This window comes from Rhyacophila brunnea, unplaced genomic scaffold (assembly GCF_057557595.1).
Source record: "Rhyacophila brunnea isolate RB1 unplaced genomic scaffold, BYU_Rbru_1.0 scaffold_4, whole genome shotgun sequence".
Taxonomy (NCBI): Eukaryota; Metazoa; Arthropoda; class Insecta; order Trichoptera; family Rhyacophilidae; genus Rhyacophila; species Rhyacophila brunnea.
In genome coordinates, this window is record NW_028233068.1 from 7,800,863 (window position 1) to 7,818,430 (window position 17,568).

At 34.2% G+C, this 17,568-nt stretch overlaps 1 protein-coding gene across 1 annotated transcript; it reads right to left on the bottom strand.

Annotated features, from left to right (window-relative positions):
* Positions 1-462: 462 nt before the first annotated feature.
* On the bottom strand, positions 463-13,338 carry LOC147066781 (tRNA (uracil-5-)-methyltransferase homolog A). Its single transcript, XM_085954690.1, has 11 exons — positions 13,054-13,338; positions 11,687-11,857; positions 11,090-11,254; positions 9,706-10,026; positions 9,126-9,263; positions 8,810-8,925; positions 7,200-7,308; positions 5,837-5,959; positions 4,681-4,873; positions 2,830-3,056; positions 463-644 (listed from the first exon to the last, which is right to left on the bottom strand). Exons 1-11 carry the CDS (start codon positions 13,258-13,260, stop codon positions 570-572), a joined length of 1,845 nt encoding a protein of 614 aa, XP_085810816.1. The 5' UTR covers positions 13,261-13,338; the 3' UTR covers positions 463-569.
* Positions 13,339-17,568: the final 4,230 nt, after the last annotated feature.

Sequence of the window (17,568 nt, forward strand, 5' to 3'; positions counted from 1 at the left end):
ACGGTTTTATGCAATTATGAGAAAAATTGAAATAACTTAATATATTATTTCAATTTATCTATCTTTTACTACCGTTTTAGCCGATTTTGAAACTAAGGTAGATTTTTAATAATTAATATCGACGTATTTAGCCGAGTTTTGAAACTAAAACTCAGACCATACTATGATAGTAGACGAATATATTTATCAAAATATATATCCAACTCAAGATACTCGAAAAATCATTTTAGCCGCTTTTGAAAGTAAGCGCTTCAATGTAATACTCTTTTTATAAAATTTCTTTGATGCATTTCTTATCAAGACGAATTATCATATAAATACTTAAATCAGAGTGAATCATTTATGAATCATTTCTGTGGCATACCACAATATCGGATATATCCGAGCATTGACTAATTTTTGTCACTCTCTTATCTTTGTAATTAGGCTTACGATTAAAATAAAAAAAGATTAGAGAAAGGTTTGAAAGAATACAATAAGTTTAATAGTCAAAATATTTATTATCTCCAAAATATAATATTTATTTATATCTTCCTATACCGAACCATTAGGTGTCATTTAATAAAAGTTTATTCTTTAAGGCATTCTGCGGTTTGAGTTTCTGATTCCGGTTTCTCTTTTGTGTATTCAAATGATGCCGCAGTCTGAAACGAAGTAACACAAAAAATATATCAATAAATAAATAAACCAATAATAAAATTGTGATTTTACTTATGCGATCATTACATCCAAACCGAATTCGTATCGTCATCGTTTTGTAAAAAAAAGGCGAATTAACCAAAATGCTATTTTACAGGAGGATTTTTAACTTTTGACATTTATTTATTAATTACCCGTGGATGATTATAAATGTCTAACAAGTTTATAATAAAGCTTAGAAACAATACTGTCCATATAATAGGCATTATAATATGATATTTTAAAAGGCCTAATATGTCACATTCGCTTTTTATTCGTAACACTAAGTGGATATTCGCCCTTACGATTATTGTTTTACTAAGTACTTTTCTATGGACATACAAATTCGCCGTTTTTACACAACAAAGCTAGTGAGGTAGAGTAAAATCTCGATTTCGCCAAAATCGTTGATTTGTCCTTTTTACAAAACACCGACGATATGTACATTCATATGGTAGTGATTTTATTTGCACATTCAATTCAACATTTTGTGCATTATACATATTATGAATTTTGGTTGAAATATTGCACTGCGATGATCGCATTTGATAGGTGATGGCATGGCACCTACAAGGAGGGGGGCTGACTGGGCTTCTTGTCTAGCGGCTCGTGCTCAGGGGGGCCCGACGTGGCGGGTCTCCCAGATATGTGAGATAAACACACATCACAAATTTTCTCTAATAGTAAAAAAAAGGCGCGATACTTCACGAGGGGGTTATTAACATTTAAAATATGAGGTTGTAAGATGCAATTTTCGATTGTTTTGTGTTGATACTTGACAACTCCATAATTCAAGTAGATGCATAAAACTACAAAAATCGCTAAAAATAAACTGAAAGCCCTTACATTTACCTCTAACACAATTTTGAAAACGCTTCTGTTGTGCGTCACACATGCCAAACTTAGCGATAGGTAGGCGGGCCCACTTTAGGATGTGGGGGCCATGGGTGATGATGTCTACAATGATCACATTCAAATGAATTAACCGAACTAAAAGCTTTTAGTTAATTTCGTCTCAATTAGACAGAACGCACATACCCAAGTTGGTAGAGCACATTGACGCGAATCCAGTGAACGCGAGCTCATATTTATAGTACTTGGTTTATATTTTCCTGAGGTATTTTCAAATTATGTACGTTGAAAAAGAAGTTTTTTGTTGCAATTTTGCAACATTGTTTTAGTTTCCGAAACAAATTTTTTGTTATGACTGTTTTATCAAATCAACGGAAAATCACTATATAAATAGATTTTATGAATTTTAATCCTTTCAACGCAGACGGCACACCTTTTGCGCCTTCATTAATTGACCATTCGATATAATTAGCATGTTATTTAAATGTGGTAATTAAATAGTAATTAAATGCTCCGCGGTCAACAAGTTAACGAATATTTTGATTTGCGGCAAATTTCGAAATAACCATGTTCATATTAATGGGATTTTACTATATATCGTCTCTGTTCTGGCAGAACACACTAACTGGAGAATACTAGTTTTGAGTAATTTGATTTTGAAGTTGTTAAAATGTTTGAATTCGTCTATCATGTGAGTTTATTAAGTTATCGTAAAAAGGATGATTTTAAAATAAAGACTGTTTTTTATTAAGAAGGTTTCCAGATGGCAAAGTTTGAAATAAGGAACATTTTGGTATAACTAACTCAATATGACATTTTTTCGAATTAGTGTCTTTGCCAGAACAGTGACGATATACAATTGCCCTTATACGATATTTACATATTTAGCTGTTAAGCTTTTAGTTGGTCAAAAAAATCTATGTGCACTTGGTGGTTTCCAAATTTTGGATTGCATCTTCAATGAAGACAAAGTTGGAGAAGTCGAGGTCTGAGAATTTAGCAACATTTACTGTATACAATACGACAATCAAGTGTAGTAATTTTTTTGACTTGTGGCTTTTGAGTTGTGGTTGTGCGATTTGTTTGTCAATGTAAGAACTTTGATAAATTGACTCATTCTGCCTACTTAGAAATATAAATAAATTATTTAATGAACAATGTTTATAACCACGAACTGTAGATATTAAAATTGATCACAATAGTAATAAGAAACATCACAGTTTTTGAAATTTAGCTGAATTTCATGAATCCGACGTAACATAAATGTACAAATTACAATTCAATCTGGATTCTACATACTTCATCATCAATTCTTTCGAAGAGGAAGACAATCTCTGAGTGTTTGGTGTGCGGAAACATGTCGACTCCTACGGCTCGTGTAGGAACAAATGGATCGCCGTGCATGGTCTTGGAAGACGGTTTGCCGAGATCGATGAAGTTCTTCATGGCTGCAGATGCATCGCACGACAAGAAGACCAACTTCTTTATCTTCGAAGCTTTACGCAGTTGATGTATCGCACGCATATCTATCAAAGAAATATGCACAAATTCCATCATTAATCAGTCAATGTTGTGTATTAAAATCTTATAAACAATATAATCAGTAAATTTCCATTTTTACTCTTAAACGGAACTTGTGGGCTCCCATAGGGTGAAAGATATTACATTATCAGACCGTTTTATTGAGGAATGATTGTTCGCCATTCACTTCACCTATTGGACCCATGCTTTGGATCAGAGACACATTAAATACCGTATAAAATCGGTGCTGTTTGGGCATAACCTCATAACTGTTTTTTTAATAATCTGTATTTCATTTGAAAATACCAAAAACGCTATGATAATACATAATATGTAACCTAACCATATTATGATAGTCAAAACATGACCAAAGACCTTATTATATTTTGATGACTGATAAGTGACATTATTTTCCTAATTAGTGGAATAAATAAAAATCTAATTATTGAACTATTGTCATATTCTGATTCATTGATTTATTTTAAAACGTATTCTCAATGTTAGAAAATGAAATTGAAGTTAGATTTATGGGGCAATTTTATTCAAAGTTTAAAATTGCTCTCCTGTCCATTCAACAGTTTGCAGTAAACAGGTTATGCTCAAACAACACCGAAATATATTATTTATTGAGTTGAAAGAATATATTATAAATACATTACAATAATTTTCATAACGAATTATTACACCGATTTATCTAAAAAAAAAACTGGCCGGTTTAAGACTACAATATCGTAATAAATATAGCTTTAATCGGTTTTACATAGCGTAGGTATAACAATTTTTTTTAAATATCTCATTTTTGTCCTTTTATAATCCTTCTTTTTGCTTTCGTCTTTTGACAGCTTTCTTTCTCGATCAGGAAACCAAACCACAATATTACAACACAACAGGTCATAAAAATTCAACATGCGTCCATTCAATGTACTGTTTATTGTTTTATTAGTAACAATAATAATATATTCATTGACATGTTTTCTTTTTCAAGTAAATGGGTAACGTTTTTTAGTCATCTTTACACGATTCAAGAATTAATACCCCCGTCGCCATCACAAAACAATTTGACGTGTTCACAGCTCGACTTTCGCTCTCCGATTGCCAGCGAGTCCAAAATTTCATTGCACCAATAGTTGAAAATTATTTTCCGTTTCACTGAAGTATGCTCTTATGGCACGGGGATGACACCAATATGTTAATAATTTGTTAATTCATATTTGCACTCATGGTGACCTGGTTGGTAGCAGTGGTGAAGGGTGGAGATATGCTGTGGAGATCTGACATAAATAGTGCACACCAAACTCTGTCAGTTATGTATACTTATTTGTTTTCATTGAACTAAGAATACAAATTGCCGATGGTATCGGATAGTTTTTATAATTCAATTAAACCCTGTTTAAACCAAAACATCTTAGTGAAGGTAGGAATAGGCTGTGGGGATCCGACAAAAATAGTGTACATACATAATTTTACATATTTTATAGATAGAATAATATTTATTATCTATCATGGCTTGGATTGAATGGCTTGGATGTAACTGAATAAAAAATAAGATTTAATACATTTTCATATAGTTCCTACACATATTTTTTGTTAATATTACACTATAATAAAATAATATAAATAATTTCTTACGTAGTCCAGCCCTAGGTGGATCAACAATAGCAATGATGTCATCACTGGTTGCTCTGGCGATGACTGCAGAAATGATGTCCTCAGCTTGGCCAGAGAAGAAATCAGAATTGGTGATGTTGTTGGCCACGGCATTGGCTTTGGCGTCCGCAACAGCCTGAGGAATCAGCTCCAATCCAAGAACTTGACTGCAATGCTGCATCATAAATAAACAGTGTTTTAATTTATCGAAGGCCACCATAATGATATACATAATGCATAAATGATTATTAGTGTTAAAATAACTGTGCATGCATAGGCATACTCATGTAAATACATAGACTTATGGGTTACATGTAAATTGTACATATTACATTTCATCGTAGCACAATTTGCCGTGAGCTTTCTTATCGGAAAGAGATGACCGTGTACTATACTAAGCACCGAGATGAAAAAATGATGCATTGTTCGTGAAGCATCGCTGACAATAATGTTCCAATTTTATTAGATCCTAACCTAACATAACTTAACCTAACAAATAATACAGTATATCGGCTATTTTCAAAATTTGTTTGCCACTGGCTTCCTGTAAAACGACAAGAACCGTGTTTTATTTAGATCTCAGTTATACTACCCAATGAGGTTGGACGGTCTTTAATACAACCATATATTTCCGATACAACATTTCACGGTGAAGTGTGATACGGCGAACTGCATATTATGTACAAATTTACGGACACGGAAAAATATCCTTCCAACAATAATTGATACACGTCGCATCGGTATGTTTCTAATCGATGCATGCACTCACTATTTCCGCCTATTTAATGTTTTTTTGAAGTGAATTGAACATTGCTTCATTGTTTAATTATTCGTTGAATTTTATGAGTTATTAAAGATTGTGTTGAATGTCTGTGTGCAAGGTGCCTAAGTCACCCTAGCAAATAATTCCTCCAGTCACCTCTCAATAGATACATAATTAAACAAACTAAAAATCATTTATTTATATATAATCTATATTTCAGTTATTGTGCAAGAAACTTCTGTTTACTAAAAACAAAATGACATTTCCACTAAAATCATCTTAACTATATTTTCTACGATGTGACATATGATTGATATTAGTACATATTATTTTAGGGAATTTTCAACATATCAATTGTCAAAAAAGTTACGATACCTTGGCAAAGCATAGACCGATAGTGCCAGTTCCGCAGCAAATATCAATGATAGTAGATTCCTTTTGTGGAGCAGCCAAATCTATTGCTGTTTGATATAATATTCCCGCTGCGCTGGTGTTTATCTGCAATTTTACAATACAAATACAAACTTATAAACATGAAAAAATAACTCATTCGGCGTCATTTTTTGGCGTTTTGATAAAAGGGCGAATAACCATTTGTGTGCCTATGAATAAATGTGTCATCTTTCATTTATATTAAAGTATATATTTTTGAATTTATTAAAACTGAGAATAAAACAGTAAAATTCAAATGTGGCATGAAATTGAAAATGCAGTATGACATATTATTCGTCCTTATACCTTGTTTACACGTGCATGGATTTACTGCTGACAGTACGTATTATCGCGGCCTTAACAAGAAAATGCACGTGTTAGACACGTATTATCGTGCAAGTTGCACGATTGCATACAAGTATCAAAAAATTTCAGAAGCTTCTGAATTTTCATGCAATAATTGGTACTTGCATGAAATGGCGCGCATGCGCAGTAGAATGATAGTGGCAAACATGCCGGAAGAAATACGAACTACAGCGCACAGAATATTTTGACGCCTACCGATTACCTACGAACTTGTCCGAACCTGTCTGCATCTGTCAAATAGCACCCATACGATACATCGCATCTCGCTTACGTCTGAAGAATGAGATTGGAGAGACAGTCAGCAGTTTCACGTATAAATAGTTATTATCGCGATAGTTTAAAATACACAGTATAGGTGAAAATAAATCCACACACGTGTACAGGTGCTATATTTCGCGGAAATATATTTTTTACAGGTTTAATAATATGCCAGGATTCTTCAAGTACTTCAATAAAATGAACAAAAGAGAAACAACAAATCTCAATTTTTTAAAATTGTTTATTTGCCGTTTTGCCAAGTAAATTTTTATTCAAACTCTGGATTAGATATTATTCAAGAAGTTATGACAAGTGCATAATATAAGTAGCTTATTTAGACTAGAGATGGTTAAGACTTCCAGACCGTATTATGATGATGTCTACTCTAGAGGTGTGGTGTTGATGGAAAGATATCAACAGCTTGGTATACAAAGAGCATCCCTTATATGAATTTTCGCCTATATGAGTTTAGATTTGAACGCCTTCTTTTGTATTTGCAAGAGAATTTTGTCAATGAAGCTTGACAAACTCTACTCACGTATTTTGTCTGCAATTATGTATTGCCTCACGCAAAACGAGTTTAAAGTCAGGAATTGTTTTCTGTGCTGTACGCAGGTGAAATGTTACATTTTCTTTTTCTTTTTCTTACTTACTATGAACTTTTAATAAGAAGACTGTTTACCTGGAAGAAAGCTTCAGGTGAAATCCTAAAATTGAGGTCAAGGATTGTGTCGTGGATGTGTGTTTTACCATGAAGATGTTCGGCTTTCGAAAACTCTTGCCCCTTTTCACTGTAAATTAACAAAAGAACAAAACAAATCTCATTAAATATTTGCCATTATTATTTGACTAATGGCAACATTTGTTGCAGAAACCAATGGTAGAAAAAGAACTATGTAATGTAATAAGGGCCGAGCAATTGTTACAATTGAGAAAAATTCCCACCCCTCTACTGAATTGTAACTTGGAATTTTAAAAGCTGCATCTTTCTCATATTACATAAGATGGACAGATTCTTCTGGCATTGCAGATACTCTACCTCTGGCACTATTGAAAAGACTGAAAAGCGGTTTCTCCTCCTCACAATACTTCTACATTTGAAATAATGCTCTTTGTCTGCTTCCGCAAAGGTATGGGCATTTTAATGTTAACCCGATAGCGGCTAACGTATCGTAGTAGGATCGAATAGATTGAATTGTGCATTGAATGCAGGAAATATTTTGTATGGAACACTGCAAATTTTATTAAAATATCGGCTGATTTGTCCAACTACTGCCATCTCTGTGTGCTCGTCAAAAATATGATGTTTAAATTTCACAGTTATCAATTTTTTCAAACCCTTGTGAACTACTGAAGTTCGCCGTTAGAAGTATATCATTTTGAAATTACGCGCAATCTTTCGCGCGCCTGCGCAGTGTAGGACTGTGCGTCGATCTTTGTCCCCGATAATTGAGAGTTCCCTGCGATCTTTTTATATTGAAATTTTATACATCGTGTCTTTTTAAAGTGAAATTTAAAATTGATTTAAAAAACAATCGTGTGTATTACAGTAAAAAAGAACTAAGTAAAACATAAGATATACGTTCCGTATCACCGTGACCATTATAATTACGTTTTTGTACTATTAGATTTAAAACTTATATTCATCCTTACAGTGTGGACGGCACAACTGTTGTGTCCTCATTAGGTGGACATTAGATATAATTAGCATGTTATTTAAATGTGGTAATTAAATAGTAATTAAATTCTCCGCAGTGAAGCGGTTAATAAAACTCCAGGCGATATCGAACACACACTGAATTACAGGCGCGGGGAATGTAGTAAGTTCCAGAAACGACTGTGGTGACGTAGAAGACTCAATATGAAAGTCGCACTGTATCTATCCAGCCTTTTTATTGTAGTTTTGGAACGAATCCCTTTTCTTTCCATGTTATTAATTTTTATAAAAAATGTAAAAGATTTTGTGGTGATATGTGGGAGGAGGTCAAAAAATATCGAAAATCGTGTGACGTCTATGAAGGACACCTAAGGCCTTGTCCACATGGCGCGTGTCTCGCTGTGATACGCCGCGATTGCATGTGGACAGCTCACTGAGGTCACCAGTACCTCGACCGCGCGCGAGCAGTGTTGCGCGGCGATTAAATGTGGATGGCTCAGTGAGGTCACATGTACCCGGAATGCGCGCGAGTCAAAACGCATCATATGGACAAAGTCTAGGTGAGGTATTATTATTGTTTTCTTTATACATCCGGATAGACATGAAATGACGATGAATAAATCAAATGATATTACCGTTTTTTGAAAGCGTGAAAATATAATGAGACTATGTTGCAATTCTTCGCGGCTTCATTCGTGAAATACTCTGTCAATTCCTTTTTTAATTCGGTCATTTTCTCGCCTTCCAAGCCCTGCAAAATTAAGATAATATGTCTTTTTCAATCAATTGATGATTAAGATTAGAGATTTCTTGTACAATGTGTACAGATAACAAAAAATGTTATATAATAATATTATGTATGTACATTAGTAAATTTTCGATTAATATCAACTGATCTAAATGATCCTAAATGCCAGATCAGTCAAGCGATATCTGTATGTATTCGTTTACCTTGGCTAGTGCTTCAATAACAAGCATGAGTTCGCCGGAACTAAAAGATTGTCGGATAGTCAGTTGTTTCCAATTGCCGCTGTGGTCTTCGGGTGAATATACGGCAATTTGACTTGCTCTTATAAAGTCTTGAAACAACTGAAATATGAAAAGATTACTTGGTCCATTACACACATTGTTAAGTTAAATTTAATATATTTTATCGTTAACTACAATATCATACATCCTGAATACCAAACAAAGGGAAAGCTATAGCGGCCGGCGCAGATATCTGTGGACACTGGCTCAGCATAAGGGGAGGTGGAGGAAATTCTCAGAAGAGGCTAGGACCCGCCCTGAGTTGTTGGGCCACTTATGACGATGTGTGCTAATTTAAATGTTTGACCTAACTTAGCCATATGCTGATCTAAGCCTTAGCTGACCTTCTTTGAGTCGGAATCGAATTCCGGCATTCAAAAGATCCCCTAAATATCATGCATTGGATATATATATTTGGTAGACCTAATGAATATCTTGGAAAATTAGTAAGTGATGCATGATGCATGATAACCAATAATGGTAAAAGAAGAATGATATTTACCAGCACAGCTTTCTTCATGTTATCCGGAATGTGGCATAAATCTTCCACTGGGGCCACCCCAGTGCATCCTTGCACATAACTACCAATACGGAAACCTACAGTTGGCAGCTTGGTATCGGCATCTATTCCCGGAGTAAACTCGCATTTGTTACGGTAGCCATTAATCAATTCGCCTGTCTTCAATTGGTCGACTTGGCAAATTAACCCGTTGTGAAGTTTCGATTTGTTTTGAATGTAGCCAATAAGGTCATTGTTGCCATTTCGCAAGTTCTTTGTAAGCTTTCGGACTATATCTACAACTTCTTTGTGTTTCATATCAGTCTAAAAAAGAAATACAATAATTAGCCAACATACATACATGGTAGCTATGCATAGATAACTAAATAAAATTATTACGAATAACAGCATGCATTACTAAATGATAGTTGAAAGGACACCATACGAACAAATCAGATAGTATAATATTAATTAAATTCACACAAATTAGTTTCTTGATCGATAGCTATTCCTGTCGTCACATAGCAAGGCAAAGCTATAACAGTAGTTAAAGATAGTGTGACGAGTGAAACAATACTTATAATGATATGAATAAAATTATAGGTATCGTTATATAATCGCGGTCGCCATTGGTGTATATCAGAAGCGAAGGGTGGAGGAAGGCTGTTAAGATCCGTCATAAATAGTGTACATTAAGCTTTGTTAGTCATACGTATTTGTTTTTATTGAACTAAGACTACAATTTACAGATGGTGTTGGTTACTTTTTATAAATCAATTAAACCCTGCCTAAACCAAACCATATTATTTTTGGTATATTTTGGGCGATATGACAAAATTGTGCACCCTTTTTCACTCATACAAATTTGTTTTCGTTGAATTAAGAATACATAATATTACACGTCATATTGTTGGTTTATTTGTTTAAATTCATTAAACCCTGCCTAACCAAACTATAATAGATAAAAAATATTATTCTATCCATAAGATATCAAAAGTTATGTATGATTTAATTGCATAATTTTAGATATTTTATAGATAGATGAGTCTTTTTTGACTATTATCTATTATGGCTTGGTTTTCGCATGGTTTAATTGAATTTTATAAACTAACCAAAACCATCAGTAAATTTATGTAGTCTTATTTCAATGTAAACAAATACGTATGACAGACAAAGTTTAATGTGCACTATTAATGGCAGATCTTAACAGCCTACCTCCACCCTTCGCCACTGGTGTATATAGATTATAGAATGTATTTTTCCACACTGTAGACGTCTTAAATTTCTAATACTTAATGTAATTGTTTAATCCAATAAAATAACTAGAATTATAATTTTGTAATATTTATTCAGGCAAAGGGACTGAGATTTCAAGATTTCTTCAAACCTGTTCATTATAAGGCATCTTCCAATAAGGGATGGTGGTGTTTTTCAATCTTTCCTGCAGACTTATACTTTCATCAATTTCTTGTTTCTTCTTCTTCCCGTCTTCATTGCGCTCATTATCCATTTTACGTTTTCTGAACAACGGGTCGGGAGCTGGCTGAGCTGCCTTAAATTTAAAAATAAATGTATTTAAATGGACGAAATCAATAGCTGATACTATTTGTTCTAAACGGGGTTGGTTAAGTTGGTGAATAGCCTTTTCTATTCAATTCTTATCTTCACCTCCTTATGGTGTATTCTGAAAACATGAGCAACTCCCTCAAAATCCACTGGCCAGTGGAATGCAGTTAGTATATCATTCAAAGAAGGGAGAAATAGTCCTTTGAAAGTGTGCCAACCGTGTAATAAAAAAAATTGTGCATGTAGAACCCAATACCCAAACTGAATGTGAAGGAGGATTTTCATCTGTAAAGTCTCCATTAATGAATGCAGCGAAAAAATCAAATCTCATAGCATAAAACAGACGTTGCCATTGCCGACGCAAGGTATTGGGCACGTATTATAAAGAAAAGGGAAATAAAATAATATATTAATGTACCTGAGCTCGCAACTCCTGGCCTTTCCATGAGTAGCCATCGAGTGCAGCAATAGCTTTCAAACGATCTTCTTCATTTCGGAAACAAATGTAAACCCACATGCTCTGATTTCTGGCGGGTTTAATCTTCGATGGCTCGAGTCCTAGCTTTGTCGTCATCAATTTCTTCAGCTCCTAATAACATCACAATAATTGTTTTGATTAAAGATTTGGAATTGTTTCAACACACATTTTGTTCTAGAGGATTTTTAGACATAAAACCCTGCCTAAGCCCAGTCACACATTGAAAATTGTCTCGCCTGGGATAAGAGTCATAAAAAATCAAAACTGAGCGAAATATGCAACTTTCTTACGTGCGTACAGCAAGGCAGTGAGAGGACAGTGACGTCACTCAGGAAGCCAAAATGAATGCCGTAATGCGACATTTCGGGTTTATACCTGCACTGCATGTTAGGTGAAAATAGTTGCATGTGCCTCCAGATGTTTTTTTACTAAAATATTTATTCCAGCAGTGTGCGAAGGTTCATAAGATAACGTGTGAATCACGATGACGTCATATCGACGTATTCGACATGTGAGAGCCGGCTAAGGAATTGTTTACATGGTATAATACTAATCATTAGTACTCGCTACTCGCACTAATACCGACACGTGTAAACAGGCCGCATACTAATGCTTATTAGTGTGAGTAGTGATGATTAGCACTAAACCAGTGTAAACAAACCTTAATACATATTTCTAACCAACACCTTCAACACATGAAGAAGTAAATTCTTTTAAATTTGTTAATTTGTTAGGAATTTTATGCTGGCATCTAAAATTTACGAATGTGCCGAAAGTCAGGTAAAATTTTTAGAACATGTAAAATCATATTCTTACTTATAAGATCAGACTGACCAATAATTGCAAGCGACAGAAGTTTGCAAGACTAGATAAAATGCTACAATACTTATGTCCGGACCATAATATCATACTTGGTATGGGTATCCTATCAGAAGAAAAATATCAATGCCAGAGTATCGAAGTATTGGTCAAAACTATAAATACTTGCAAGTTTCAGTATCAGATACAAATAATGTCCGCTGGGATATTTTTCCGAAAAAAAAACGCTAAACATATCGGTAACGAAAGTAAATATTGATACTGGCATCGTATCGACAAAAATCTATTGATACCGAAGTATGCACCGATCGAAAAACACTAATACTCTTTTTGATGGCCCTAAATTCGGGTCGAAAGTGGTGCATTTTTTAACATCCTGTTACAATATTTTATAATTGTGTCACATTTTCAAATGATAACAATGCAACAGAGTAAATTATATTTATAATAGAGTATACCAATTAAAATTAAGTAATTCAGAAACTCACGCTGAGTCCGTAATGCCTGGGAAGATTCCTCAATTGTATTTTAAAGATTTCCGAAGAAAAACCGCCGGTGTCCAGATAAGAATACTCTCCCAGTTCCTTGACGTCAGGTTTTTCTGTCACCACCACAGAGTTATCTTCAATTGCGGCATCTTTTTCGACTATTTCTGCCATATTAATTGGTAGTTTTCTTAATTTTATAGAGAACATAAACAACAATGCAAGGCGAAAGAGGTTATGTTGACGATAAGCCAACCTTGCAACTTGAATCTGACATTTGAAATGAATGTCATATAAAATAGTGTATGGCTACCAGACACGATATTTTTGAGAAGGGCGAATGTTAAAATAATAATACTATTTCACATGCACTAGAAAATGATTAAATATTTGTTAAATGATGTAGCAAAAATTATTAGCAGGAAATAAACTGACTAGATAAGAAAAATTATATCTCAGAAAATGTTTTGGAAAAAATTGGATATGTTCAAGTATTCCTTGATAAATTGTTTCTCAAACTTCGTAATTAACCCTTATCATACCGGACCCGGAAATTTCCGTGATTAATGTTTATTCCTTTTAATACCGGACCCGGAAATTTCCGGTTTTTTTCCTGGCCGTAATTAATTTAATATTTTCAGCTATCTATAGAATTTTTCGAAAAATTTTGTTTTCTGAAAAATTCGGAGAATTCCGAATCGGAGATATTGGAGACAGTTGGCGAAAGTTGGAGACAGCTGGCGAGAGTTGGGGACAGTTGGAGACAGTTGGCAAGAGTTGGAGACAGTTGACGTGAGTTGGAGACAGTTGAAGACAGTTTTAGACAATTGGAGACAGTTGAAGACAGTTGGAAACATTTGGAGACAGTTGGTGAGAGTTGGAGACAGTTGATGAGAGTTGAAGCACTAGGCAAAACGTGATTGGAATATTATGTAGCAATAATTGACGTGTTAATAAAAAACAACGATTTCATAATGACGGTAAAGATAGAACATTTACAGTCTGGTAGAAACACTAATACCTACTTCATGATCACCCAACTTACGTGACATAGCAAAATTCATAGCTTGCACGTAAATGTGTATCGAATAGATTTACGAGTGTCGGTCGATTTACGAACACAAAGAGGTTCGAGGTGGAACAGATTGCGCGTACCACTAATTGTAATGTTCGTTACTGACACTACTCGCAGGTACGCAAAATCCATTGCAATGAATGAGTAATAAATAGTATATAGTATATAATAATAACCAAGGTAGTAGATAGTGCTAGCTATGCCACTGCTGAATTAGGATCTAAAATGATATCTTTTTGAGCATCGCTAGATATGCGGCCAATATAATGTGATCTGCTTACAGTAGGGTAAGGGGATGTATTATCGTGATATAGGTAATATCGTGATAATTTTTCAATTCGATATTACGATATTACCTAGCCTGGTGACGAATATGAAATAACGCATACGATGAGTCAAAGGAGTGAAAAGGACAATGGTATTTTCACATTGATCGCTTTTTCGTAAAATTATCTAACTGGAAACCGGTAAGTTATTTTTTTCTGCACAACATCGATAGTTAATAGATCAACCTTACTATATTTGTTGGTATTTGTTCAAAATTTAATAAAACATTGAACAAAATTCCTTAAGTTAGCCGATGAATTTGTTAGGTTGTTTTCAAAAAATTACATGTTATTTTGACGACCTATTTTTGAATGAACTGTTTTAATGTTTTAACACATTTTTACTGCTATATTAAAATATGTACGTACAGCTTATACGGTCGGCATTATTACTTGATAATTATTTATCCGGTTTTCGTTGGTTTTTTTTTTATCACGATATTGCCTATATTAGTATAATTTCTTTGATTCAGATATGGCTGCGACAGCGAAAGAATCCAAAAAAGGAGATAATACGCATCTTCAGATATAGATCGTGCTTTACGATTAGTGCATGAAGGTGGAATGCAGTGACGTCCCGTGGGGGTAGGCAGATTGAGCGTCGCTTGGGGGCGGCAGTTACTTGAAGGGCGGCAAATCGAGAAGAATCATTAGGTATATTTAGAAATAGCTACCTAAACTTAGTAATAACGGAAATATCGTTCCATTAAATAAATTAGCACACTGGTTGGAAACAAAATGTATTAATTAACATGCAAGGCTTAACAGGACTGTATTTTTTGTCGGGTTCATGATGTCTAGCTTACTTCCGTTGTACTTGGACGTCACGTCCTTGATGACCAGCAATTATACATGCAGATTTGCGAATTATAGGTAGGTAAGTACATACCTAATTTAAAATTTATCTAAATATTTTTGCCAGTCACTCATGTTTTGGAAATTGTCAGGTGTATTTTTAAATGTATTGGAAACCGTAAACTCGCAATATTGTCTATTGAAGCAGAGATGACATTTAAATTAGATTTAGTGGTATATATTTTGTTAGTAATGTAGGTATCCATACAACACATTTCTTAGACATTTTACTCATGAAAGGATAATAAAAATACTGTACATATAAAAAATGAGGCGGCATTTTGGCGCTACCTAGGGGCGGCATTTTGTCTAGGGACGTCACTGGTGGAATGACAATGTATGCAGCTTCAAAATCATCATTCACGCTATCCCGGGGGACCGTCCTGTGGTGCTGCTTCTTGATTCCCACTCATCTCACATAACTCCAGACGTGATTAATCTGGCGAAGGATAATTCAGTTTATTTGTTAACTTTTCCGGTACACAATACTCACATCCTACAGCCATTGGACGTTGGTGTCTGTAAGTCAGCCAACCATTGCAATGATAGCGTGAAGATCATATGAAAAATCATCCGATAGAAAAACCAGACAGAACTAATTTTCACTCCATGTTAAATCCGGCTTATTTCAAATCATTCACATCCAGTAATATACAAAATGCTTTCAAAAAATGTGGGATTTTCCCTTTTTGTAAGGATGCTGTAAACCCAGACGCTATGGCACCTTCTCGTTTAACAGAAAAAAAATTACAAGTGCTGATGAAAATGTAATGGCTGATCAAAACATTGAAGATGTGTTGCTTATTCCGAAGCCTATTGAAAAAAACGAAAACCACAACAAAAAGAAAGTTCGACTCGCCAGCAAAATGTTTGAATGATATAGAGATCATCAGTCATGCATCTACTTCAACAGAGGCTATTAAAAAAGAAAAGAACAGCCAAAACAAAGAAAAATCAAACAGAAACGCCAGAAAACTAAAAAATACTGATGAAGATTGGATCTGTGGTGCATGTGGATTAACATATTCTCATGATGCAAAAGAGAAGAATGGGAAAAAATTGGTACAGTGTTCTTATTGCATTCGTCCATATCATAACGATTGCTTGAACATTGCACCAGACGATGATGAACTTTACATCATGTGTGACAAGTGTTCAAATATAATTTATTAATTTAACCATTCAATTAATTTAATTATTCAATTAATTAATCAATCTGTAGATAAAAATACCAATGTCAGTATCTCTTTCATCTATAAATAAATATTTTCGCTGATTTCCTTTTTATTCTAGTTGTCACGATATTACCTTACCAATATCACGGTATTAACTGTGCTTGTCACGATATTACCAAACTTTTTCGTTTCAAATAAAATTGTAAAAAAAAAGAATAGTTATTATGTTTATAAAGTCCATTTAATGTTCATAATTAAGGTGAAGCATGGCCATTTACTTTACATATTTCACATTTTTAATATTATGCAAGTTTACAGTTATATATAGTACTTTGTAAAATCTATCACGATAATACATCCCCTTACCCTACATCCAAATGCTTCTTCCAAGTAGACAAAGTTCAGCATTGCTACTATCTTAGTATCCCTTGTAGAGTTAACCCATATTATAGACCCTCCATATGTACCGATTTGTATGAGCGTTGGTGCTAAGTGTGTCATGTAATATTCTGTCAGGTGATGTAGGGGTTGTTGGATATCCAAGCCATCTAACCATCAATTGAACTTAAACGTCAGTTCATATAGAGAAGGGTTTTGTTGTCGTATATTCTTGGGTTTTCACCGTGTCACCTTCTTCCTTCTTTACTCGACGTTTCAGGCTCGTTGCAGAGGCCATTATCAAGAGATGCAACGAGCCTGAAACGTCGAGTAAAGAAGGAAGAAGGAGACACGGTGAAAACCCAAGAATATACGACGATAAAAAACAACCGTGAAAGCCTCAAACAGAAGGTTTTTGGTTTTATTAGTTATTTTTATTTCCCACATTTTTCTTTTTCTTACTGTACTTAATGTTTCCCATAAATGTATTGATTATAATATATGAGGCATAAACGTATGTGCCTTATTCAGGAAGTGAGGATGAACCGGATGAACTGAGAAAACTGGAAAAAAAAAATTATGGCTGACCATAGACATAGACTAAAATATATTATATTATTTTGGATCATCCAAATCAAAATGCTTGAAGAGCATAATAGAATAATGATGCAATAATAAATAGGAAATGAAAGTCATTGATCATTTTTTT

Coding starts and splice junctions, on each gene's coding strand:
- LOC147066781 (XM_085954690.1), bottom strand. CDS start 13,260: ATGTTCTCTATAAAATTAAGAAAACTACCAATTAATATGGCAGAAATA. Junction 10,027..11,089: donor AGATGCCTTATAATGAACAG/GTTTGAAGAAAT, acceptor TTTCTTTTTTAG/ACTGATATGAAACACAAAGA. Junction 4,874..5,836: donor TCGGTCTATGCTTTGCCAAG/GTATCGTAACTT, acceptor TTTATGATGCAG/CATTGCAGTCAAGTTCTTGG.